The following is a 27,895-nucleotide window of genomic DNA, read 5'->3' as shown; positions in this document are numbered from 1 at the left end:
TACCCAAGGACGTCAGAGGACAAAAATCAGTTAACCACCTAACTGAGGAACTCAATTTAACCTTGCGCAATACCCTAGATGCAGTTGAATCCCTAAAAACTAAAAACATTTCTCATAAGAAACTAGCTCCCTGGTATACAGAAAATACCCGAGCTCTAAAGCAAGCTTCCAGAAAATTGGAACGGAAATGGCGCCACACCGAACTGGAAGTCTTCCGACTAACTTGGAAAGACAGTACCGTGCAGTATCGAAGAGCCCTTACTACTGCTGCTCGATCATCCTATTTTTCCAACTTAACCTCTTGGTCCTACCTGGCACGCAGGCGTCCCATCTAGAGCTCTGGAAATGCAAATGCAAATGTAAATGCTAATAGTATTAGTTAAAACTCAAACGTTCATTAAAATACACTTGCAGGGTATTGAATTAAAGCTACACTCGTTGTGAATCCAGGCAACAAGTCAGATTTTTAAAATGCCTTTTCGGCGAAAGCATGAGAAGCTATTATCTGATAGCATGTAACACCCCAAAAGACCCGCAGGGGACGTAAACAAAATAATTAGCATAGTCGTCGCTTCCTGAAGACAAACAATGTATATGAAATGCTTCAGTCTGGTTTTAGACTCCACCAGAGCACTGAGACTGCACTTGTGAAGGTGGTAAATTACCTTTTAATGGCATCAGACCGAGGCTCTGCATCGGTTCTCGTGCTCCTAGACCTTAGTGCTGCTTTTGATATAATCGATCACCACATTATTTTGGAGAGATTGGAAACCCAAATTGGTCTACACGGACAAGTTCTGGCCTGGTTTAGATCTTATCTGTCGGAAAGATATCAGTTTGTCTCTGTGAATGGTTTGTCCTCTGACAAGTCAACTGTAAATTTCGGTGTTCCTCAAGGTTCCGTTTTAGGACCACTATATTGTTTTCACTATATATATTTTACCTCTTGGGGATTCGAAAACATAATGTTAACTTTCACTGCTATGCGGATGTCACACTGCTGTACATTTCAATGAAACATGGTGAAACCCCAAAATTGCCCTCTCTAGAAGCCTGTGTTTCAGACATAAGGAAGTGGATGGCTGCAAACTTTCTACTTTCAGACTCGGACAAAACAGAGATGCTTGTTTTAGGTCCCAAGAAACAAAGAGATCTTCTGATGAATCTGGCAATTAATCTTAATGGCTGTACAGTCGTCTCAAATAAAACTGTGAAGGACCTCAGCGTTACTCTGGACACTGATCTCTCTTTTTACGAACATATCAAGAATGTTTCAAGGACAGTTTTTTTCCATCTACATAACATTGCAAAAATCAGAAACTTTCTGTCCAAAAATGATGCAGAAAAATGTATCCATGCTTTTGTTACTTCTAAGTTAGACTACTGCAATGCTCTACTTTCCAGCTACCCGGATAAAGCACTAAATAAACTTCAGTTAGTGGTAAATACGGCTGCTAGAATCCTGACTAGAACCCCAAAAAAGTATTATATTACTCCAGTGCTAGCCTCCCTACAATGGCTTCTTGTCAAGGCAAGGGCTGATTTCAAGGTTTCACTGCTAACCTACAAAGCATTACATGGGCTTGCTCCAACCTATATCTCTGATTTGGTCCTGCTGTACATACCTACACGTACGCTACGGTCACAAGACGCAGGCCTCCTAATTGTCCCTAGAATTTCTCAGCAAACAGCTGAAGGCAGGGCTTTCTCCTATAGAGCTCAATTTTTATGGAATGGTCGGCCTGCCCATGTGAGAGACGCAGACTCGGTCTCAACCTTTAAGTCTTTGCTGAAGACTCATTTCTTCAGTGGGTCATATGATTGAGTGTAGTCTGGCCCAGGAGTGTGAATGTGAACGGAAAGGCTCTGGAGCAACGAACCACCCTTGCTGTCTCTGTCTCAAGGACAACAACCACCCGAGCCACTGCCTGTTCACCCCGCTATCATCCAGAAGGCGAGGTCAGTACAGGTGCATCAAAGCTGGGACCGAGAGACTGAAAAACAGCTTCTATCTCAAGGCCATCAGACTGTTAAACAGCCACCACTAACATTGAGTGGCTGCTGCCAACACACAGACACTGACTCAACTCCAGCCACTTTAATATTGGGAATTGATGGGAAATGATGTAAAATATATCACTAGCCACTTTAAACAATGCTACCTAATATAATGTTACATACCCTACATTATTCATCTCATATGCATACGTATATACTGTACTCTATATCATCTACTGCATCCTTATGTAATACATGTATCACTAGCCACTTTAACTATGCCACTTTGTTTACATACTCATCTCATATGTATATACTGTACTCGATACCATCTACTGTATCTTGCCTATGCTGCTCTGTACCATCACTCATTCATATATCTTTATGTACATATTCTTATCCCCTTACACTGTGTATAAGACAGTTGTTTTGGAATTGTTAGTTAGATTACTTGTTGGTTATTACTGCATTGTCGGAACTAGAAGCACAATTGTTTTAGTTCACAATGGAGCCCCTAGATCCACTCTGCATACCCCTGTTACCTCCTTTGTCCCACCCCCCACACATGCGGTGACCTCACCCATTACAACCAGCATGTCCAGAGATACAACCTCTCTCATCATCACCCAGTGCCTGGGCTTACCTCCGCTGTACCCGCACCCCACCATACCCCTGTCTGCGCATTATGCCCTGAATATATTCTACCATGCCCAGAAACCTGCTCCTCTTATCCTCTGCCCCCAACGCTCTAGGCGACCAGTTTTGATAGCCTTTAGCCGCACCCTCATACTACTCCTTCTCTGTTCCGCGGGTGATGTGGAGGTAAACCCAGGCCCTGCATGTCCCCAGGTACCCTCATTTGTTGACTTCTGTGATCAAAAAGTATTGGTTTTATGCATGTCAACATCAGAAGCCTCCTCCCTAAGTTTGTTTTACTCACTGCTTTAGCACACTCTGCTAACCCTGATATCCTTGCCGTGTCTGAATCCTGGCTCAGGAAGGCCACCAAAATTCAGAGATTTCCATACCCAACTATAACATCTTCCGTCAAGATAGAACTGCCAAAGGGGGCGGAGTCGCAGTCTACTGCAGAGATAGCCTGCAAAGTAATGTCATACTTTCCAGGTCCATACCCAAACAGTTCGAACTACTAATTTTGAAAATTACTCTCTCCAGAAACAAGTCTCTCACTGTTGCCGCCTGCTACCGACCCCGTCAGCTCCCAGCTGTGCCCTGGACACCATTTGTGAATTGATCGCCCCCATCTAGCTTCAGAGTTTGTTCTGTTAGGTGACCTAAACTGGGATATGCTTAACACCCCGGCAGTCCTACAATCTAAGCTAGATGCCCTCAATCTCACTCAAATCATCAAGGAACCCACCAGGTACAACCCTAACTCTGTAAACAAGGGCACCCTCATAGACGTCATCCTGACCAACTGGCCCTCCAAATATACCTCCACTGTCTTCAACCAGGATCTCAGCGATCACTGCCTCATCGCCTGTATCCGCCACGGAGCCGCAGTCAAACGACCACCCCTCATCACTGTCAAACGCTCCCTAAAACACTTCTGTGAGCAGGCCTTTCTAATCGACCTGGCCCGTGTATCCTGGAAGGACATTGACCTCAGCCCGTCAGTTGAGGATGCCTGGTCATTCTTTAAAAGTAACTTCCTCACCATTTTAGATAAGCATGCTCCGTTCAAAAAATGCAGAACCAAGAACAGATACAGCCCTTGGTTCACTCCAGACCTGACTGCCCTCGACCAGCACAAAAACATCCTGTGGCGGACTGCAATAGCATCGAATAGCCCCGTGATATGCAACTGTTCAGGGAAGTCAGGAACCAATACACGCAGTCAGTCAGGAAAGCTAAGGCCAGCTTCTTCAGGCAGAAGTTTGCATCCTGTAGCTCCAACTCCAAAAAGTTCTGGGACACTGTGAAGTCCATGGAGAACAAGAGCACCTCCTCCCAGCTGCCCACTGCACTGAGGCTAGGAAACACGGTCTCCACCGATAAATCCATGATTATCGAAAACTTCAATAAGCACTTCTCAACGGCTGGCCATGCCTTCCGCCTGGCTACTCCAACCTCGGCCAACAGCTCCGCCCCCCCGTAGTTCCTCACCCAAGCCTCTCCAGGTTCTCCTTTACCCAAATCCAGATAGCAGATGTTCTGAAAGAGCTGCAAAACCTGGACCCGTACAAATCAGCTGGGCTTGACAATCTGGACCCGCTATTTCTGAAACTATCTGCCGCCATTGTCGCAACCCCTATTACCAGCCTGTTCAACCTCTCTTTCATATCGTCTGAGATCCCCAAGGATTGAAAGCTGCCGCAGTCACCCCCTCTTCAAAGGGGGAGACACCCTGGACCCAAACTGCTATAGACCTATATCCATCCTGCCCTGCCTATCTAAGGTCTTCGAAAGCCAAGTCAACAAACAGGTCACTGACCATCTCGAATCCCACCGTACCTTCTCCGCTGTGCAATCTGGTTTCCGAGCCGGTCACGGGTGCACCTCAGCCACACTCAAGGTACTAAATGATATCATAACCGCCATCGATAAAAGACAGTACTGTGCAGCCGTCTTCATCGACCTCGCCAAGGCTTTCGACTCTGTCAATCACCATATTCTTATCGGCAGACTCAACAGCCTCGGTTTTTCGAATGACTGCCTTGCCTGGTTCACCAATTACTTTGCAGACAAAGTAATTTGAGAGTTCAGTGTGTCAAATCGGAGGGCATGCTGTCCGGTCCTCTGGCAGTCTCTATGGGGGTGCCACAGGGTTCAATTCTCGGGCCGACTCTTTTCTCTGTATATATCAATGATGTTGCTCTTGCTGCGGGCGATTCCCTGATCCACCTCTACGCAGACGACACCATTCTATATACTTTCGGCCCGTCATTGGACACTGTGCTATCAAACCTCCAAACGAGCTTCAATGCCATACAGCACTCCTTCCGTGGCCTCCAACTGCTCTTAAACGCGAGTAAAACCAAATGCATGCTTTTCAACCGATCGCTGCCTGCACCCGCATGCCCGACTAGCATCACCACCCTGGATGGTTCCGACCTTGAATATGTGGACATCTATAAGTACCTAGGTGTCTGGCTAGACTGCAAACTCTCCTTCCAGACTCACATCAAACATCTCCAATCAAAAATCAAATCAAGAGTCGGCTTTCTATTCCGCAACAAAGCCTCCTTCACTCACGCTGCCAAGCTTACCCTAGTAAAACTGACTATCCTACCGATCCTCGACTTCGGCGATGTCATCTACAAAATGGCTTCCAACACTCTACTCAGCAAACTGGATGCAGTCTATCACAGTGCCATCCGTTTTGTCACTAAAGCACCTTATACCACCCACCACTGCGACTTGTATGCTCTAGTCGGCTGGCCCTCACTACATATTCGTCGCCAGACCCACTGGCTCCAGGTCATCTACAAGTCCATGCTAGGTAAAGCTCCGCCTTATCTCAGTTCACTGGTCACGATGGCAACACCCATCCGTAGCACGCGCTCCAGCAGGTGTATCTCACTGATCATCCCTAAAGCCAACACCTCATTTGGCCGCCTTTCGTTCCAGTACTCTGCTGCCTGTGACTGGAACGAATTGCAAAAATCGCTGAAGTTGGAGACTTTTATCTCCCTCACCAACTTCAAACATCAGCTATCCGAGCAGCTAACCGATCGCTGCAGCTGTACATAGTCTATAGGTAAATAGCTCACCCATTTTCACCTACCTCATTCCCATACTGTTTTTATACTGTTTTTATGTATTTACTTTTCTGCTCTTTTGCACACCAATATCTCTACCTGTACATGCCCATCTGATCATTTATCACTCCAGTGTTAATCTGCAAAAATTGTATTATTCGCCTACCTCCTCATGCCTTTTGCACACATTGTATATAGACTGCCCATTTTTTCTACTGTGTTATTGACTTGCTAATTGTTTACTCCATGTGTAACTCTGTGTTGTCTGTTCACACTGCTATGCTTTATCTTGGCCAGGTCGCAGTTGCAAATGAGAACTTGTTCTCAACTAGCCTACCTGGTTAAATAAAGGTGAAATAAAAATAAAAAAAAAACAAGTATTTCGCTACACTCGCATTAACATCTGCTAACCATGTGTATGTGACAAATACAATTTGATTTGATTTGATTTGCCTGGCCGGTTCCCCTCTTTCCACTGGGATTCTCTGCCTCTAACCCTATTACAGGGGCTGAGTCACTGGCTTACTGGTGCTCTTTAATGCCCTCCCGAGAAGGGGTGCGTCACGTGAGTGGGTTGAGTCACTGATGTGATCTTCCTGTCTGGGTTGGCGCCCCCCATTGGGTTGTGCAGTGGCGGAGATCTTTGTGGGCTATACTCAGCCTTGTCTCAGGATGGTAAGTTGGTGGTTGAATATATCCCTCTAGTGGTGTGGGGGCTGTGCTTTGGCAAAGTGGGTGGGGTTATATCCTTCCTGTTTGGCCCTGTCCGGGGGTATCATCAGATGGGGCCACAGTGTCTCCTGACCCCTCCTGTCTCAGGGGGGCTAGGGTCAGTTTGTTATATCTGGAGTACTCCTGTCTTATCCGGTTTCCTGTGTGAATTTAAGTATGCTCTCTCTAAATCTCTCTTTCTCTCTTTCTTTCTCTCTCTCGGAGGACCTGAGCCCTAGGACCATGCCTCAGGACTACCTGGCATGATGACTCCTTGCTGTCCTCAGTCCACCTGGCCGTGCTGCTGCTGCAGTTTCAACTGTTCCGCCTGTGGCTATGGAATCCTGACCTGTTCACCAGACGTGCTACCTGTCCCAGAACTGCTGTTTTCAGCTCTCTAGAGACAGCAGGAGTGGTAGAGATACTCTTAATGATCGGCTATGAAAAGCCAACTGACATTTACTCTTGAGGTGCTGACTTGCTGCACTCTCGACACCTACTGTGATTATTATTATTTGACCATGCTGGTCATTTATGAACATTTGAACATCTTGGCCATGTTCTGTTATAATCTCCACCTGTCACAGCCAGAAGAGGACTGGCCACCCCTCATAGCCTGGTTCCTCTCTAGGTTTCTTCCTATGTTTTGTTCTTTCTAGGGAGTTTTTCCTAGCCACTGTGCTTCTACACCTGCATTGCTTGCTCTTTTAGGCTGGGTTTCTGTACAGCACTTTGAGATATCAGCTATCAACAAAATATATCAACAAAAGGGCTATATAAATACATTTGATTTGATTAATTCCGTCCATATATATCCAAAATGTCCATGTATTTGGCGCGTTTGATCCAGCAAAACATTGGTTCCAACTTGACCAACGTCACGACAAAAGATCTCAAAAGTTACCTGTAAACCTTGCCAAAACATTTCAAAATACTTTTTTAATACAACTTTAGGTATTTTTAAACGTAAATAATCAATAAAATTGAAGAAGGGATGATCTGTGTTCAATACAGGAAGACAACAAACTTAAGCATGCTTTCTGGTCTTGCGCAACTATCAAACAGTACACACGACGTGACACTTGTTCAAGATGGCCGTACTTCTTCATTACAAAAAAGGAATAACTTCAACCAATTTCAAAAAGACTGGTGACATCCAGTGGAAGCGGTAGGAACTGCAAATAAGTCCCTTAAGAAATCTGGTTTCCCAATGAAACCTTAGTGACCTCAAAAAATGTTTTGAATGGTTTGTCCTCTGTGTTTTGCATGCTACATAAGTTCTGTTATACTCACAGACATGATTCAAACAGTTTTAGAAACTTCAGAGTGTTCTATCCAAATGTACTAATAATATGCATATCTTATATTCTGGGGAAGAGTAGCAGGAAGTTGAATTTGGACACCCTATTTATCCGAACGTGAAAATGCTGCCCCCTATCCCGAAGAAGTTAACCATGCCAAGGTGACTGGGAATATGAATGAATATAAGCAGTGTAGTTATTCCCTCCGTAAGGCAATCAAACAGGCAAAACGTCAGTATAGAGACAAAGTGGAGTCGCAATTCAACGGCTCAGACACGAGACGTATGTGGCAGGCTATACAGACAATCACGGACTACAAAGGGAAAACCAGCCACGTCGTGGACCACGTCGTCTTGCATCCAGACAAGCTAAACACCTTCTTCACCCGCTTTGAGAATAACACAGTGCCACCGACGCGGCCGCTACCAAGGACTCTGGGCTCTCCTCCTCTGTGGCTGACGGGAGTAAGACATTTAAACGTGTTAACCCTCGCAAGGCTGCCGGCCCAGACGGCATCCCTAGCCGCGTCCTCAGAGCATGCGCAGACCAGCTGGCTTGAGTGTTTACGGACATATTCAATCTCTCCCTATCCCAGTCTACTGTCTCCACATGCTTCAAGATGTCCACCGTTGTTCCTGTACCCAAGAAAGCAAAGGTAACTCAACTAAATAACTATTGTCCAGTAATACTCACTTCTGTCATCATGAAGTGCTTTGAGAGACTAGTGAAGGATCATATCACCTCTACCTTACCTGACACCCTAGACCCACTTCAATTTGCTTACAGCACCAAATAGATCCACAGACGATGCAATCGCCATCGCAATGCACACTGCCCTATCCCATCTGGACAAGAGGAATTCCTACAGTTGAAGTCGGAAGTTTACATACACTTAGGTTGGAGTCATCAAAACTTGTTTTTCAACCACTCCACACATTTCCTGTTACCAAACTATAATTTTGGCAAGTTACTTAGGACATCTACTTTATGCATGCAACAATTGTTTAATTATTTCACTTCTGGGTCAGAAGTTGACATACTTGACTGTGCCTTTATACAGCTTGGAAAATTCCAGAAAATGATGTCATGGCTTTAGAAGTTTCTCATAGGCTAATTGACATCATTTGAGTCAACTGGAGCTGTACTCAGTGTCTCTTTGCTTGACATCATGGGAACATCCAAAGAAATCAGCCAAGATCTCAGAAAAAAAGTTGTCAATCCATCTTTGGGAGCAATTTCGGGAGCCGTCATACTACTCAGGAAGGAGACGCGTTCTGTCTCCTAGTGATGAAGGTACGTTGGTGCCAAAAGTGCAAATCAATCCCAGAACAACAGCAAAGGACCTTGTGAAGATGCTAGAGGAAATAGGTACAAAAGTGTCTATATCCACATTAAAACGAGTCCTATACCGACATAACCCGAAAGGCCGCTCAGCAAGGAAGAAGACACTGCTCCAAAACCGCCATATAAAAGCCAGACTACGGTTTACAACTGCACATGGGGACAAAGATTGTACTTTTTGGAGAAATGTTCTCTGGTCTGATGAAACAAAAATAGAACTGTTTGACCATAATGACCATCGAAATGTTTGGAGGTAAAGGGGGGAGGCTTGCGCACGGGGGTGGCAGCATCATGTTGTGGGGGTGCATTGCAGCAGGAGGGACTGGTGCACTTTAAAAAATAGATGGCATCATGTGAAAGGACAATGATGTGGTTATATTGATGCAACATCTCAAGTCATCAGTTAAACCGTGGTCGCAAATGGGTCTTCCCTATGGACAATGACACCAAGCACCCCCCTCCCCCGCTATGAAAGGTTGTTCTAATGAGGGATTGTATTATACACGCCTAAATCTAAATTTCTATGGTCCCATTCCCAGCCCTGCCAGTCTTTCTGGCATCACGTATAGCAGCGTTTTAGCTGCAAGTGGGCGTAGGAATGGAGATTGACCAAGCAGATAGTTTGCGCCATTGGAAAGCATGGAAATTAGTTCTCTAATTTAATATTGCTTTACTTAGCCATTACATCTGCCAAACGTGTGAGTAAGCTGCACACACTATCAGTTTCAGTGCCTGTACTTTGCCCCAGGGTTGTCCGAGGTTGCTTTAAACTAAACCTGTGTTTGTGCCTAAAGGTAGCAGTGCTTGCTATAGCCTCTTTTTAGAGCTGTTGCCATGTCAAACGTCTTTCCATCCAATATACTTTATATACTTTATTATAACCAATGTTATAATTGCGAGAACACTCTGAAATAGCAAACATATTTTTTGCTGGAGTGGAATCCCACAACAGGGTTTAAGTTTACATTTCCGCCATCCCAAGTTAATGATGCATGTGTTTTAGACATGCATAAGGTCGCATCCCAAATGGCACCCTATTTCCTATAGTGCATTACTTTTGACATCAGCAATATGGAATATGGTGCTATTGGGATGCAGACTAAGTCAAGAAATGTTGCTTACAAGATGGAGGAGACTGGAACATGATCTGGTCCCATATTTTCTGTCATGATGTAAGGCATCACCTCTGAAAAATCGGCACCAAACTTCTTATTGAAATCCACATCGGCCTTGCTTTCATTACGTACGAATGCCAATGAGCCTCTGCGTTCTCCCTATAATAATGGGATACAAATTCTTCATCAAATCAAAGTTTAGTGGTCACGTACACAGTATAGCAGATGTAGCAGCGCATGCAGTGAAATGCTTGTGTTATTAGCTCATAACAGTTCTAATAACACAACCATTTCACTGCACCCGCTGCAACATCTGCTATACACATCTTTCATGGTCTGCCATCCAATTTTTCTATTTGTTGTAATGTTACAGTAAATCAGTGATCCTTGAGGTTAAATATATTGTGTAGCATTGCAACTACAGTATTAAGTTGTCATGGATTTCCCTGACCTTGTGAGTCATTCTTACCTCTTTCACATAGCTTGTGGCATCCTTGATGTTGAGCTTGTGGAAAATGTTGAATATGGGGTCACAAGACTTCCTGGCAATGGGTGTCATCAAGAGCCAGTGCAACCACTTCTCCTCAAAGTTATTCCACCTTAGAAGGATACGAGAAGAGAGTAAAAAAAACAATTTAGTGCTAACTTTAGTCTTTGAAGGTATGGTATGTAATACATTTATTTAAAGAATACTTATATGATAATAATAACTTATTGAAGTTGATAATATGATGTTAGTGTCCACATACTTGTCTCTCATGTAGTTATCTCCTATTTGTCCAGAAATGTCCTCAATGGCAACACGCATGTGGTCAAAGGTCTGAAATAATATTTCGTTTGTAAAGATTATATTTCAATTGACCAATTTCAACACTTTTAGATGAATTGGTTGATACTTTATAAAAGAAGGGTTTAGCTACTGACACTCAGCCCTTGATGAACACCCTTCATCTTCCAGAACCCTTCGCCTCTGTACACCTATCCCCCTTGCCACTAACTGCTGTCAAGTTATTTTTGACATGTGCATTACTGGACACAGGTTCCACAGTGACCCTTAACCAACTTGGGCTTAACCTTTATCTCCGTAACTGTATAAAGAGCTCCTATACTGGGACGCTGTGAAGTCTTGATGCAGGTGGGTGACTGAGGCTGAGGCAAAGCTTGACTTCCAGACAAATAACATTATGTTCCAACATGATAAACCCATCCTCCTTTTCAGTGAGTCTGCCTTCCCCAGTACGAGCAAACCAATCGTGCCAACTGACAAGCCCTAGCCTTCAGTGGGAAGCCCCTTTGCAGAGTGCATGTTTCCCCTATCCAATGATAGCCACCACCATGGAGCCCCATGAGGCACTACAGTTCCCGCCTACACCAGTTCTACAGGCGACAAGTGTCACCACAGACGCAGAATCAGCAGCAGTCGCCACATGTGGGAGCGACAACAAATCTGGGACCTACTTTACACATTCCGGCACAGCTTTCCTGTCACCCTTAATGATGTAGATCGAACCTACTTGGTGCAGCACACCATTGACACAGGCAACACACGCCCCATCTGTCAATGCGCCAGATGGATGCCCTATGCTCATAGAACAGATAGCATCTACTGACACCAACGAACCTTGATAAGCCTCCTCGTAGTCATGGTCCCCAAAAAGGATGGAACCTATAGGTTCTCTGCTGACTATCGGCAACTTAGCGACAAGATTGTGAAAGACACCTATCCACTGCCTCGGAGAGACAGATGCCTTGATTATGTTGATGGCTTAGCTTGATTCTCCTCCCTGGATTTACGGAGTGGATACTGGCAGGTACCTCTGGCACCCGAAGACAAACCAAAGACATTGTTTATGGAGTAGGTTCTCAAAGGTGTGCCCGGAACAATGTTTGGTGTATTTCAATGACCTACTGGTGCGTGGGACAAGGTCTGAGACGTCGTTGGAAAACGTTAAGGAAGTTCTGGGCCAAATCCAAAGAGCTGGGCTGAGTGCATTTTCATGCAGAAAGAGGTTACCTTCCTCGGGCGCAGAGTCAGCCAGGCAGGCGTCATGACAAAGTCGTTTTTTCTGATATCCAAATGTTAGTCAATACTCTCTTTGAGTGGGGGATGGACCAACAGACAGCCTGAAGAAAGCTTTGTGTCAGGACCCTGACGCAAATGAGCTGGTATCCATGTAAAATACTTGGGTTGCATTAGAAGGTTGGACTAATTACATTTTCTTTGTTTATATGTTTGTTGTATGTTGTGTCACCACTCTTTCCTAGAGACCTCCTGGGCTAGCTGTTCTTAGGAGGGAGCTATTTGATTCGAAAAGCAGAGTATGCATTCTCATGCCAATTACCACCAGTTGCTTATCCTATAAGAGTATTATACCACGAGTGCGCTATCTCACACTGTTTCATCACGAGTGTACTAGCTTACAAAGAGTATATCATCACGAGTGCGCTTTATTTTTAGTCCAAATGAATCTTGCCCTGCTACTAATTTATTTGTGTTCTCCCCTGACAGGTCTGTCATTCATTTGACAGACCTGTGATTGAAAAAGTGTGTAGTACAGTTTTCAAAAGTAGAAACATTACTTTGGGGATTTATTACAGAGATATAAGGTTTGTTGTCTGATTCTTTGGGATTGATGAACAACAAAGACTTCTGATCAGATAGTTACCCTATTCTGTATTTTTTCTGCTAGTGTGCGTTCTGACACTGCTGCTCTCTTCACTTTCAGCCAGGTGACCAGTGGTTTCATGGTTATTCCCTGCAACAAATAAGGAGAAAATATAGTAAACCGGTAGCAAATGAACACATACCAGTCTGTTCAAGACATATAGTGTATGAAAGAAAACTACAAATGGTGAAATATGTATGGACTGACGTTTGACATTTAAATTAGCTATTTTACCTGCAACATGACAGTGAAGTACACCACTATGAGGGTGGTGCTGATCATCAATTTCTTCTCCTTGTACTTATTCTCGTCCAGCAGGAGCACAAGGCCATAGGCTACGGCCCCACGTAGGCCACCGTAGCCCATCACTAGTTGATCAATAAAGTCCAAGGGAACCAGTCGGTACTGGTTCAGAATCCAGGTCAGTAAAAAGACCCCTGTGATATAAATACACACAGAGATAGGCAGTATTTCTGTTACATGTTCAGTGCCTAGTGAAAGTCTACACCCCCCCTTGCAGTCTTCACATTTTGCTGCCATAAAATTACTTCTAAAAAGGGATTAAATTAGAGTGTTTCCATACAGATCTATACAACCTACTTCACATTTTCAAAGTGAAATAAAATGATAACTATTTTTCCTAATTCATTCAATTTAAATAAAAAAATGAAGACGTCTTGATTGCGTATGTCTTCACACCTCAGAGTTATGCCACGTTCACATGCTATCAGAGTTATCGGAATTACAAGTGGTAAACTCAATAGAAAATGTTATTACCAGATTTGCAGAGTGTGATTTTTGACCTTTTCAAACAAAAGATAACATCCATTTTTTGACAATGACAACCTTATCAATAGGAATAATGTAGCTACTCTGACCATATTGTCAATATTAAAGATATTATCTGGTACTTTTGTTTACTTTTCAGCCAGTACTTCTGAAAGTAGCACTCACGAGTCAAAAAGTTATCCTCAAAAATTGCGGACTGCGACACATATGTCCAGATATCTGCACCACATCATTTCTCTTTCACTCTTGCTTCCATAGCAACTAACAGTCTTCATCAAATAAAGTTGTAAAAAAACAAACACTTCAAGGTCATGGCAAGTAAAACAATTATCGTTACTGAGAAAGTTCTTGTAGTTTTATTTTGTATTTTGAGAATATAAAGATACCTAAATGACTGTATTTGGGGCCTCCCGAGTGACGGCGTGGTCTAAGGCACTGCATCGCAGTGCTAGAGGCATTACTAAAGACCTGGATTCATTCCCAGGCTGTGCTGCAACCGGTACTCCCATAGGACGGTGCACAATTGGCCCAGTACTATACAAAAGTACTCTTTTATTTTATTTTGATATATTGGTCTGTCGGGTATTTCGTATTTGAAACAAGCTATTTTTAGATGCATCTTTTTCCAATCTCTGCATACACACACATCGTGTCAGTGCTGGTAATGTGAAGCCTTCAATGAGAATTATTGTGTATAATATTGAACTACACACACAGGGATTGCAAGTTGGCAATTGCCTAAACTTCCAAACTACGATATTGTTCATCCTATAGAGATTGAACGAAATAGAATGTCCATTGATTCCCCCTCTCACAAAATCATACTAAAGATTATGACCCAAACTCACCTATGAACCTGAACACAAAGATGAAGAGGAGTGTGAGGAGGATAAAGGCTGTGTTCCACACCCATATAGACGGATCTATGGCCGAGATGCCGAGGAAGACAAAGATGATGGTCTCTGAGCCATTTGCGAACACCTTCATTGTGGATCGTACCGTGGTGACCGACCTCTCGTCCATGTTGGCATTGATATACTTCTGACAGCAGACCCCACAGAATGTACACCTATGGCACAGCAAGAAAAGGGTCATGTCACATAGAATATATACTAAAATGCAGTAGGTACTGTATATAATGGTAAATAGTAGTTGACATAGTTGACCTCAAGAGTCATAAATGTCAATCTCTCGGCTCAAGCTCAATCTCTCGGATTCACAAATATCCTTTCAGTGCGAAAGGTCCCTGTTCAAACAGTTCCAGGTCGGTGTCTTCGTCCAACTGAGATCGAAGCAAGAGCAGAGGACAATTGTTCAAATTCCAATATTGGTGTTTGGCCCCCACTCATTGAGATCGGGGGGATCAATAATCAAGGGCCACTTTCCAGTTACCAACTACGCTGACGTCTGAGCAGCAGAAGGATTTCAGTCGGCCATGGCTATTATTCGCACCACGCTTTGATAGCTCAGTTCGAATGGACAGTGAGGTAAGTGAGGTCGGGGCTAAGTGCTGAGGCTCCTTGCTTGATTGGCTGAAATGTTCTGTGGTAGCATGTTACATGGTAGCAGGAGGGGCACCCAGCCCCAGGGAGAAGATTCCCTTAGGGAATTCCTTAGGGAATTGAATATTGTTCCATTATTGATGGATACATCCTTTGCCCACCGGGAAAGGTGAGTCATTGTTCAGAGTATCAGTTTCCTTCTTGTCTCCCAGCCTAGATCCTTATGTAAAAAAGCAAGGATGTTCTCCTGATTCCATATGAACGGTCTGGATTCTGTCCATTAAAAGCAGGGCAAACCATTTGGTGGGCCCCTGCTGTTACAGTGCTGTTACTGGTGGAGTTATAATTGCCTCAGGCCTCACATCATCAAGGAGCTGGGAATAATAAGAATAGTAATATTTTTTATTATCCTCTTGAGGACCCCCGAGGTCCTCCCTAACGACCCGCTGTCGTGGGCTGCTCAGCTTCTCATTCTGTCTTGCTTCAGCAGGTTGGTTCAGCATAGGTACAATCTGCTGGAAGCTTCAAAGTTGCAAGGGAAATGGGGAGGGACGTTTTTTTGCCTGGCCTCTGTACCCAGGTCAATGAGGCCAAATTGTTGACAAAAATCATATTAATGAATCCATATATAATAGATCAATAACTTATTTCCATACATACATATATTTCATATCAATATTGATATAATCTAACTCATATTAGAAGCAAGTGGACTGGTTCATGATAATTGACTATTCCCCCCTGACAGAGTTCCCTTTGTCTTTTCACGAGAGTAGCGCGTGTAACTTGTTGTTGGCCAATCACAAGTCATCAAAGTGGCAATAGGCTATGGTCATGGAGCCTCAGTGTGTGGTAAACAACAAATTACTCATGGAACTCTGAGGTCGTTCCATTGTTTACTATTGGGAAATATAGGTATGTCTGTCTATTTTGGCAAATATCTTGCAATGTGTATATTTCGATTTTTAAAAATTGGACACCATTTTAATCATGAGAATATCCTCTTTCTAATTATGTAAGGGCAGTGTATTTCGTTGTCATCAAACGCTAGCCCCGAAATACCTTTTGCCCTTGGAACGCTGAGCTCCCCCCATTGTTTACCTATGGAGAAGCATGTTGGTATATTTCGCCAAATATCTCGCAATGTGCACATTTCGATTTTTTCAATTCAGACACCATTTCAATAATGAGAATCTCCTCTCTTGAATTATGTAAGGCTGGGCAGTGTATCTCGTTGTCATGAAACACTAGACCAGAAACAGTCAGAAGTTGCCATTTTTTTTCCTACTTCCTAGCTATGCAGACATAAGCACACTTGGCACCATCGAGGTGCGGATGTTAGCTTTCTACACAAGTTGTTCATTTTCAGTTTCGTCCTAAGAACAGATTGTAGTGGTAAAATAAAAAGGTATACATTTTTTGGTGCCATTTAGGTGAAATGGAATTCTAAGCATCATGTGCATGAAATATGAAAAAGGGATGTAATTTGAGAAACTATAAGAAACAATTGTTTCTATAATTGTGCACAGTAAGTAGTCACCGAAACAATTGTTTCTTATAGTTTCTCAAATTACATCCCTCTCTTAACAAAAACACTCCAATAATTTTTCATATTTCATGCACAACATGGAAACTTTGTACATATAGTGGGTATACTTTCCAAGTTACAGTATTTCCTTTTTATTTATTTTTTATGACATCACAAAATAGCAACCAAAACAACATTCCCCACGTTCTATGTTAGAAAACTTGTTCCAGTATTCGCTTTTGAACGTGTTAGAGTTTCGGCAGGAAAAGTTTCTTAGCTTGAGTGAGGTCAGAGAGCGTGTCAGCCTGACGGAAGCACCCCTTTCTAACAATCTGTATAAAATGATGGGTTAAGAATGAACATATCAGACCAGAGTGACGTAGACCTGCAGCTCATGTTTAAAGTGGTTTTACCTCTAAATCTCAACACGAGGTAGAGACGATAAACTCACCTTCTGACCAGTCACGGGTACGGATGATTCGCTTTCCTAAGCAAAGTATCTAGAAAAGCGAATTTAAGTGGGACCATTCTATTACTCTGCTGAAACAATCATATTACGCTACACCTCTCATCACCCCTGTCACGTTCTGACCTTTATTTTCTGTGTTTTGTATTTAGTTAGTATGGTCAGGGCGTGAGTTGGGTGGGCAGTCTATGTTTGTTTTTCTAGGTTTTGGGAATTTCTATGTTTCGGCCTAGTATGGTTCTCAATCAGAGGCAGGTGTCATTAGTTGTCTCTGATTGAGAATCATACTTAGGTAGCCTGGGTTTCACTGTGTGTTTGTGGGTGATTGTTCCTGTCTCTGTGTGTGCACCAGATAGGACTGTTTTGAGTTTTCACATTTTCTTGTTTTTGTTAGTTTGTTCATGTGTACCTTAACGTATTAAAAAGTACCATGGACAATTACCACGCCGCGTATTGGTCCTCTGATCCGTTTCGCCTCTCCTCTTCGGAAGAAGAGGAGGAAATTCATTACAGAATCACCCAACACGGACCAAGCGGCGTGGTAAACCGCAGCGACGACAGCAGCAGCAGCAGCAACAACAGCGGCCAGCATCACAGGAGGAATGGACATGGGAGGATGTATTGGACGGCAAGGGTTGCTACACCTGGGAGGAGATCCTGGCGGGAAAGGATCGCCTTCCATGGGAACAGGTGGAGGCAGCTAGGAGAGCAGAGGCAGCCGGAGAGAGGAGCTGGCAATGTGAGGAGGCAGCACGGCAGCGCGACAGGTACGAGAGGCAGCCCCAAAAAAAAATTTGGGGGGGGCACACGAGGTGTGGTACTAAGCCAGGTAGCAGACCTGAGCTCACTCCTCGTGCTTATGATAAGCAGCGCATTACTGGTCAGGCACCGTGTTATGCGGTTAAGCGCACGGTGTCGCCAGTGCGTGTCCATAGCCCGGTGCGCTATAGGGCAGCCCCCCGAAAGTGCCATGCGAGTGTGGGCATTGAGCCAGGGCGTATGGTGCCTGCTCAGCGAGTCTGGTCGCCGGTACGCAGTTTTGGTCCAGGTTATCCTGCGCCGGCTCTGCGTGCTGTGTCTCCGGGGCGCTGGGAGGGTGCAGTGCGTCCTCTGCCTGCGCTCCGCTCGTGCCGGGCAACTGTGGGAGTGGAGCCTAGGGGAGAGGTGCGTGTAGTAAGCACTAGATCTCCCGTGCTTACCCACAGCCCGGTTCAACCTGTGCCTGCACTCTGGAGGGTCCGGGCTAGAGTAGTTGTCCAGCCTGGGGAAGTGGTGCCAAAGTTGCGCACCAGAGCTCCAGTGCTCCCCCACAGCCCGGTCTTTCAGGCTCCTCCTAACACCAAGCCTCCTGAAGGTCTCCCCAGCCTGGTGGTTCCTGTGGCAGCCCCACGCACCAGGCTGTCTCTCAGTCTCCTCCCTGCAGGTGCTCCCGCCTGTCCGGCGCCGCTGCCGGAGCGTCCCACCTGTCCGGCGCCGCTGCCGGAGCCTCCCGCCTGTCCGGCGCCGCTGCCGGAGCGTCCCGCCTGTCCGGCGCCGCTGCCGGAGCGTCCCGCCTGTCCGGCGCCGCTGCCGGAGCGTCCCGCCTGTCCGGCGCCGCTGCCGGAGCCTCCCGCCTGTCAGGCGCCGCTGCCGGAGCGTCCCGCCTGTCCGGCGCCGCTGCCGGAGCCTCCCGCCTGTCCGGCGCCGCTGCCGGAGCCTCCCGCCTGTCCGGCGCCGCTGCCGGAGCCTCCCGCCTGTCCGGCGCCGCTGCCTCCTGTGGCAGCTCCACGCACCAGGCTGTCTCTCTGTCTCCTCCCTGCAGGTGCTCCCGCCTGTCCGGCGCCGCTGCCGGAGCGTCCCGCCTGTCCGGCGCCGCTGCCGGAGCGTCCTGCCTGCCCTGCGCCGCTGCCGGAGCCTCCCGCCTGTCCGGCGCCGCTGCCGGAGCGTCCCGCCTGTCCGGCGCCGCTGCCGGAGCCTCCCGCCTGTCAGGCGCCGCTGCCGGAGCGTCCCGCCTGTCCGGCGCCGCTGCCGGAGCGTCCCGCCTGTCCGGCGCCGCTGCCGGAGCCCCTCAGCCCAGAGGCGCCAGAGCCCCTCAGCCCAGAGGCGCCAGAGCCCCTCAGCCCAGAGGCGCCAGAGCCCCTCAGCCCAGAGGCGCCAGAGCCCCTCAGCCCAGAGGCGCCAGAGCCCCTGCCCCTCTGTCCAGAGCTTCTGCCCCTCTGTCCAGTGGGGTCATTGAGAGGGGTTGCCATGGTGAGAAAGCCACGGAGGCGGACAATAAAGCGGACTAAGACAATGGTGAAGTGGGGTCCGCGTCCCGCGCCAGAACCGCCACTGCGGACAGACGCCCACCCAGACCCTCCCCTATAGGTCAAGGTTTTGCGGCCGGAGTCCGCACCTTTGGGGGGGGGGGTACTGTCACGTTCTGACCTTTATTTTCTGTGTTTTGTATTTAGTTAGTATGGTCAGGGCGTGAGTTGGGTGGGCAGTCTATGTTTGTTTTTCTAGGTTTTGGGAATTTCTATGTTTCGGCCTAGTATGGTTCTCAATCAGAGGCAGGTGTCATTAGTTGTCTCTGATTGAGAATCATACTTAGGTAGCCTGGCTTTCACTGTGTATTTGTGGGTGATTGTTCCTGTCTCTGTGTGTGCACCAGATAGGACTGTTTTGAGTTTTCACATTTTCTTGTTTTTGTTAGTTTGTTCATGTGTACCTTAACGTATTAAAAAGTACCATGGACAATTACCACGCCGCGTATTGGTCCTCTGATCCGTTTCGCCTCTCCTCTTCGGAAGAAGAGGAGGAAATTCATTACAACCCCACTGGGAACAGCTGGCTTGAAGCATCTTCCAGAGCGAATGGAAGTAGAATAAACTCTGTAGTTCTGTTCAGGACTACACAAAAAGTCCCCGGATACCGGACAATTACAAAGGAGGACAGTAGCAGACTTGTCGGAACCATTTCGGACAATCAGAGCCTTACAAGCGTGCCGCGGAAAGGCCCAACCCCCTTTCCAAAGCCCGGTTCCGAGAGATACACGGCAAACCAAGGAATTGCACGTAAATACACTCAGGATTTCTTACTCCAAGCAGGCGGCAGTTCATGTGCAAAGTATAAGAGTGAGAATAGATTCTAAATGGACCAACGTTAAGTGTCTCTGTCCCTCTTGCCATCTCCATGTCTTTTGTAACAAGCAGTCATATTGTTGTCAGTCCAATAGGAAACTGTTTTTAACATATTACATGTGTATGTTTATCCTGTGTTACTATTTAAATAGCTAGTAAATAAATAATTAAACCAACTTGTGTAGTACTGAATCATAAGTAAGGCTCTGGTTTTTGCAGATGCAAGGTTACGACTGTTCAGAATGATGATATGACACGAGGTCAAGTCGCGACATCTCTCTATCATACCTTAAGGGAACATTTCGGCAGTTGCTGTATGGTTAGTGAGAAAGTCCATATTGCAAATGTACGGTCCCTTACTAGACGTCCGAAATCATTTGTAAAATTTGCGGACGGCGTCGGGTCGAGCGGTAGGGCCGGACCTACCGGGAAGTCATCAAATGAACTTTGTCGGACATTCGGTTTCCGTTTTACAAAAATAATCAAGTTTTGGTCATTTTTCCGCTGTCCCGGAAAATCCCACAAGAGGGCATAAGCAATCATATTGCTATTGGACAAAACATCACGATTCACGACGGGGCCTTATCTCAAAAACGGAAAATATTTCGAAGCCGAAACTCGGTGAGTGTAGGTTTGGCATAATGGGCAGTTGGCCCCGAACAAGATGGTGTCTAGGCCTCAACGGTTTTTGAGTTATGGCCATTTATATGGGATTAAAGGTCCAAAATGAAAATAGAGAAATTATTTTTCCACTTCACGTCAAAGTCAAGGAGCCTCCGGTGTCAATAAAAAAAGAACCAGCCATTTATCTATCGTCATTTAAGAGAAATCGTACAATGACAGATTGGTGATGTTCACGGATAGGTGGGGTTTTTTTTCAACGGTTACAGATCCAGTTGCAGGGTGTTCTTACGAATCTTTTTAAAGTGTGCTGCGGAGCTCTGCGAGAGTTCTGTGATTTTCTATGATTTTCTGAAATAACACACACTCACTAAACCCTCCGTAAATAACTCAGTTCTTAACGTAAATACTTAAAACACAGGATTCTGTAAAGGCATACCCCAATCAGGATATGAGTTTATTTATAGCTTCCTGTGCCAACCGGAAGTGCATTAAATGGTGTCACAGTGGCAGTTTCCAAGGGTTAAAAAGGTCAGATCTTTTCAAAACTTCATATGTGTGATTAGGCAACCCCCATAAACTGTAAGTCAGTCATTTCTCCCAACAGATGTCAAAGAAAAGCTCTCTCTCACACACACACACACAGAAACACACACACAGCAAGGATGGAGTGACAAAGTGCGGTGCTTAAAGCCTACAATGACATTTCCATATTCTCTAGGCCGTGCCGAGTTCAACAAGATGCCCCGCTTGACCGTAGCTCGCTCGGTCTAAGCACAGCGACCTTTAGAAAAGTAGGCCCAAAATGAAGGCTGGCCCTCAATGTCATTTGCTTTTGGGTGACAGTGAGAGAACCGTTAAGGTGAGAAGCACAATTCGACCTCAGGAACGTACCTGAGGTCCTCCCGATCCGTGCAAGCCTAACCTTGACCGTGTGGCATTAACCCTTACCAGTTAAAAGAAGGTGTTTACATCAAACAGTTTGCATTGACTTCTCTCCCCATAGGAATACATTGCCTGCACCTCTAAATTCAACCTGAAGCCTATGTGGGTTATGAATGCCTTATGAACCTGTCTTCTATGACAGTCCATCAGACCACTATGAGGTCCACCTGTGTCGATTCTAAGCTTCCTAGAGCAACCGGAAGTGGTTAAATGGACCCAAAAGGTGCTTTGATGTACATAACCTTCAAAGGTGAAAATGACTACATTCAACCCTGTGTAGATCGTAGATCAGTCAATTCTTAACGTAAAGACTTAAAACTCAGGATTCTGTAAGTGTCTATGTCAATCAAGACATGTGTTTACGTATAGCTTCCTGTGCCAACCGGAAGTGCCTTTAATTGGGTCACACTGTCTGTTTTGAAGGGTTAAAAAAGTCACATCTTGCCTAAACTTCATATGTGTGACTAGGTAACCCTCATGAACTGTAAATCAGTCATTTCTCCCAACACATGTCAAAGAAAAGCTCTCACACGCACACACAGCAAGTATGGAGTTAAAAAGTGCAGTGCTTAAAGACACAGAGAGCAGTCAATGGCATTACCATAATCTCTAGGACGTGCCGAGTTCAACGAGATATCCCGCTTGACCGTAGCTCGCTCGGTCTAAGCGCAGCGACCATTAGAAAAGTAGGCCCAAAATGAAGCCTGCCCCACAACGTCATTTGCTTTTGGGTGACAGTGAGAGAACCGTTAGGGTGAGAAGCACAATTCGACCTCAGGTACGTTCCTAAGGTCCTCCCGATCCGTGCAAGCCTAACCTTGACCGTGTGGCATTAACCCTTTATAGTTAAAAGAAGGTGTTTACTTCAAAGAGTTTGCATTGACTTCTCTCCCCATAGGAATACATTGCCTGCACCCCTAAATTCAACCTGAAGCCTATATAGGTTATGAATGCCGTATGAACCTGTCTTTGGTAACAGTCCATCAGGCCAGTATGAGGTCTACCTGTGTTGATTCTAAGCTTCCTGGACCAACCGGAAGTGTTTAAAATCACCCTAAAAGTGTATATCCATACCCTGCCTGCAGTTTGATAGACATAGTGCATTCAACCCTGTGTAAATCAGTCAGTTCTTAACATAAGGACTTAAAACTCAGGATTCTGTAAAAGCATACCCCAGTGAGGATATGTGTTTACTTATAGCTTGTGCCAACCGGAAGTGCCATAATTGGTGTCTCAGGAGCTGTTTCGAAGGGTTAAAAAGGTCAGATCTGTCCAAAACTTCATATGTGTGATTAGGCAACCCCCATGAACTGTAAATCAGTCATTTTTCCCATAAATTTTCAAAGGAAAACTAAATCACACACACACACAGCTTGGAAGTAGGGACCCATTGGGGTGCGTAGAGACAGACACTGCCCGCATTAGATATAACCTTGTTGGAACTTTTAAAACCTCTTAGGGAAGTTGCGAATTTTCACAGCTTTTTGTTAAAAAACAAAATGGACATGATGTAGTCAACACAACGAGCGATAGAAAGGAGCAACTATCACTGCCAGGCCATCCTGTGTTCATCAGGCCAGTCAATTTAGCATTTCTGCAGGATTTTTGAGCATGTCAAATTTCATATGGGAAATGCCCATTGAACCATATTGCAAATGCACGTGCACTTGCAATATGATTCAACAGTGAAAAAACATCACAAAATGGACATGATGAAGTCAACACAACGAGCGATGGAAAGGAGCAACTATCTCTGCCAGGCCATCCTGTGTTCATCAGGCCAGTCAATGTAGCATTTCTGCAGGATTTTTATAGCATGACAAATTTGTGATGGTACATGCCCATTGAACCATATTGCAAATGCACAGTGACTTTGCAAAAGTAAGAAAACATGAACAAATGGACATAATGAAATCAACATATTTTTATTTTTAGGTTACCAGGTGCCTATTTCAAATCACCAGTTGCACGGATGCATAAGGGCGCCCATGGATAGAGGGCCGTAGTAGGGTACTCCCATAGCGGGCATTGACAATAGGAGTCCCGGTAAATGCATTTACAACCATATTTTTTATTTTTGGGTTACCGGGTGCCTATTTTCAATCACCAGTTGCACAACAATGCACGTGCATTTGCAATATGATTCAACAGTGAAAAAACATCACAAAATGGACATGATGAAGTCAACACAACGAGCGATGGAAAGGAGCAACTATCACTGCCAGGCCATCCTGTGTTCATCAGGCCAGTCAATTTTGCATTTCTGTAGGATTTTTGAGCATGTCAAATTTCTTATGGCATTTGGCCCCCAAAAAAGTGACTTTTGATTTTGACTTTTGACTTCCTATGAAATCATATTGAAAATGGACAAAACATATTCCTTATGCCCATGTAAAAAAAAAAAATATGATAATAAAATTGGACAAACGTATGTTGATACAGTTCTTATACGTGTGTAATTGACACAAAATTCGAAAGAATTTCGAAAAACGGTCCACAAAGCACTTTTTTAAGGGTGTGTAAAATTTTTAACACAATTTTGACTTTTGACTTTTGACTTCCTATGAAATCATATTGAAAATGGACAAAACATATTACTTATGCGCAAGTTAAAAAAAAAAAATGATAATAAAATTGGACACAAGTGTATTCATACAGTTCTTACACATGTGTAATTGACAAAAAAATCAAAAGAATTTCGAAAAACGGTCCAGAAAGCACTTTTTTAAGGGGTGATAAGTTTTTGACAAAAAATTCATTTTTTCAAAATTTTGCTTTTGGATGTTGACTTGGGTTACATTTCCAATATGAAAACCATGGTGGAGCGGATTCGCTACCTGTTGGATTTTTAAAGTGTTACAACTGGCAATTGCCATATGGCATTTGCAATACACTTTGCATGAATCAACGCCGAATTGGGTGGTATTGGACAATGTGTATATGGTTTGTCCGATGCCAATGACATGCCATTCATTTTTTGTCCAATACAGGGGGGTATTCCCTTACACAGGTAAAGGATATTTTAAACTAACAAAAAGAGTTCTAAAAGCAGTTGTTACAACAAGATAATATCTTTCAGTTTTGACTCCAAACACTGGTGGAGTCAACAAATAAAATAATAGACCTGAAGAACAGTTTGCAGTTCTCCCAGGGTCAGTTGATGAGTTTAAAAGATGACAGCAATCTGTAAGTCATTGAGAGAGGACATCAGCTCTGTATCCATGACAACAATGACAGAGAAATCAGATTATCTCGATGGGACAATCAAGACAGCGCAACATTGTTGTGGATGGCAGATTTCCTCTGTCCAGTGTCTGTGTTCTTTTGCACATCTTAATATTTTATTTTTATTGGCCATTCTGAGATATGGCATTTTCTTTGCAACTTTACCTAGACACTCCAATGTACTTGTGCTATTGCTCATGTGTGCACCAGGGCCTCCCACTCCTCTTTCTATTCTGGTTAGGGCCAGTTTGCGCTGTTCTGTGAAGGGAGTAGTACACAGAGTTGTACGAGATCTTCAGTTTCTTGGCAATTTCTTTCACGGAACAGCCTTCATTTCTCAGAGCAAGAATAGACTGATGAGCTTCCGAAGAAAGGGCTTTGTTTCTGACCATTTTGAGCCTGTAATCGAACCCACAAATGATGATGCTCCAGATACTCAACTAGACTAAAGGCCAGTTTTATTGCTTCTCTAATCAGGACAACAGTTTTCAGCTGTGCTAACATAATTGCAAAACAGTTTTCTAATGATCAATTAGCCTTTTAAAATGATCAACTTGGATTAGCTAACACAACGTGCCATTGGAAGTGATGGTGATGGTTGCTGATGGTTGCTGATAATGGGCCTCTGTACGCCTATGTAGATATCCTATAAAAAATATGCGGTTTACAACATTAACAATGTCTACACTGTATTTCTGATCAATGTGATGGTATTTTAATGGACAAAAAAATGTACCTTTCTTTCAAAAACATTTCTATTTTTTATTTTGCTTTGTTTGCTCTTTTCCACATTATGTCTATCTTTGAAAAGCTACTCAGGAAGGGCTGAAATAGCCCATATTAATATATGTTGCGTTAGAAATAAGGTTAATGAAATCAATAACTTGCTAACATCAGATAACATTAATATATGTGACCAACCAGCACAATTCGGTCTTATGTAGCAGAATTTGAAATGGTTTTTACGTTGGATAAAAGTAGAGACTCGAGCTAGAAAATTGTATATCATACACTACAGTTGAAGAACTGCTTTGAAAGCAGTTTGAAAGTTGATAAACTTGTACCTCAGTTTTGAGAAAATGTCCCTTGAATGTTTTGGTACACCTACTGGAGAGCTCTTCTTTGCCTACACCCGTTCTGCATCGTTCGTTCACCCCCTCTTAAGCTTTAGCCCTACCCAGCTCTTTAAGGATTCACATGTGAGGCCATGTACCAAACAACCAAAGATTTCAAGACTAAAGGCTTGTTTAGTACTACGGTGTGTTCGTAAATTCAATCTGCAGTGCCAGAGTGATCTCTGATCGTAAATTCAGAGTCTTTCGCTCTCGAAGCGCTCAGAACGCACACTGAACACTGAACAAGGAGTAGGGTTGATCTGAGCATTTTGACCTAGCGACAGCAGTCACTCACCCAAGCTAACTGGCTAACGTTGGCTAGCTTGCTAGAAACTTTCAGACACAAATAAGGGACCAGCTCACTCTGACCATTTTACTCGCCCTAGCAGAGCTGGTTAGGCTGTTTTTATGTTATCCATAGCATTAGTGACTGCAACTGTGCTGCTGCCAACAATTTAACTTGTTGAATCTAGGGGTCGTTTTTTTTATTTTTGGAAAAATAACGTTCCCAAAGTAAACAGGCTATTTTTCAGGACTAGAAAATAGAATATGCATATAATTGACAGCTTAGGATAGAGAACACTCTAAAGTTTCCAAAACTGTAAAGATATTGTCTGTGAGTATAACATAACTGATATTGCAGGCAAAAGAATGAGAAAAATCCAATCAGGAACGCAGCGGTTTCTAAATAAGAGTCCCTTCCTATGCTTCCCTATTGAGCAGTGCATGGGATATCAACGATATTCCTTTTTCTATGGCTTCCTTAATGTGTCTAGTATCACAAGACATAGTTTCAGGCTTTTATTTTGAAAAATAAGCCTGAGTGACAACATTGCGTCAGTGTCCACCTGATGGCGCTTTGTGTATTTCTCGCGCAAAAGACAGAGGTAGCCAATTTCCACCCGGTCTTACTGAAAAAAAGCTCTGTCCCGGTTGATATATTATCGAATAGATATTTGAAAAACACCTTGAGGATTGATTATAAACAACGTTTGCCATGTTTCTGTCGATATTATGGAGCTAATTTGGAATATTTTTCGGCGTTGTCGTGACCCCAAATTCCGGTCGTTTTCTTAGCCGAACATGAGGAACTAACTGAGCTATTTTTGGCTACAAAAATAATTTTTCTGGAAAAAAGGAACATTTGCTATCTAACTGGGAGTCTCGTGAGTGAAAACATCCGAAGCTCATCAAAGGTAAACGATTTAAGTTGATTGCTTTTCTGATTTTCGTGACCAGATTGCCTACTGCGAGCTAGGCATAATGCTATGCTAGGCTATCGATAAACTTACACAAATGCTTGTCTCGCTTTAGCTGTAAAGCACATTTTCAAAATCTGAGATGACAGGGTGATTAACAAAAGGCTAAGCTGTGTTTGAATATATTTCACTTGTGATTTCATGAATGTGAATATTTTCTATTAAGATGTTTTTGTCCGTTGCGTTATGCTACTTAGTGTCAGTTGATGACAATTCTCCCGGATCCGGGTTGGGTAGTTACAAGAGTTAATTACGCCATTTTGCCAACATTTACTGACACCGGCCATATTCAACGGGTGTTGTTATGAGCTTTGGCACACTCAGATGAGTGCTCTGAAATTGGAGCACAATTCCTGACATTTAATCCAAGTAAAAAATTCCCTATTTTAGGTCAGTTAGGATCACCACTTTCTTTTAACAATGGGAAATGTCAGAAAAATAGTACAGAGAATGATTTATTTCAGTTTGTATTTCTTTCATCATATTCCCA

At 44.2% G+C, this 27,895-nt stretch overlaps 1 protein-coding gene across 1 annotated transcript in view; it reads right to left on the bottom strand.

Moving 5' to 3' along the window:
- The window catches only part of LOC118398331 (sodium/hydrogen exchanger 3), a 78,818-nt gene that overhangs the window by 14,542 nt on the left and 36,381 nt on the right, over positions 1 to 27,895 (bottom strand). Inside the window, exons 6-11 of the mRNA XM_035793565.2 lie at positions 14,492 to 14,712; positions 13,089 to 13,291; positions 12,855 to 12,944; positions 10,938 to 11,008; positions 10,658 to 10,787; positions 10,196 to 10,347 (exon numbers count right to left, since the gene is read on the bottom strand). Coding sequence (XP_035649458.1) covers positions 10,196 to 10,347; positions 10,658 to 10,787; positions 10,938 to 11,008; positions 12,855 to 12,944; positions 13,089 to 13,291; positions 14,492 to 14,712 — 867 coding nt within the window. The remainder of the gene's footprint in view (positions 1 to 10,195; positions 10,348 to 10,657; positions 10,788 to 10,937; positions 11,009 to 12,854; positions 12,945 to 13,088; positions 13,292 to 14,491; positions 14,713 to 27,895) is intronic.

This window comes from Oncorhynchus keta, chromosome 19 (genome assembly GCF_023373465.1).
Source record: "Oncorhynchus keta strain PuntledgeMale-10-30-2019 chromosome 19, Oket_V2, whole genome shotgun sequence".
In the NCBI taxonomy this organism is placed as follows: domain Eukaryota; kingdom Metazoa; phylum Chordata; class Actinopteri; order Salmoniformes; family Salmonidae; genus Oncorhynchus; species Oncorhynchus keta.
Note: the sequence above shows the minus strand (reverse complement) of the source record. Positions and strands in the feature narration are given on the sequence as shown.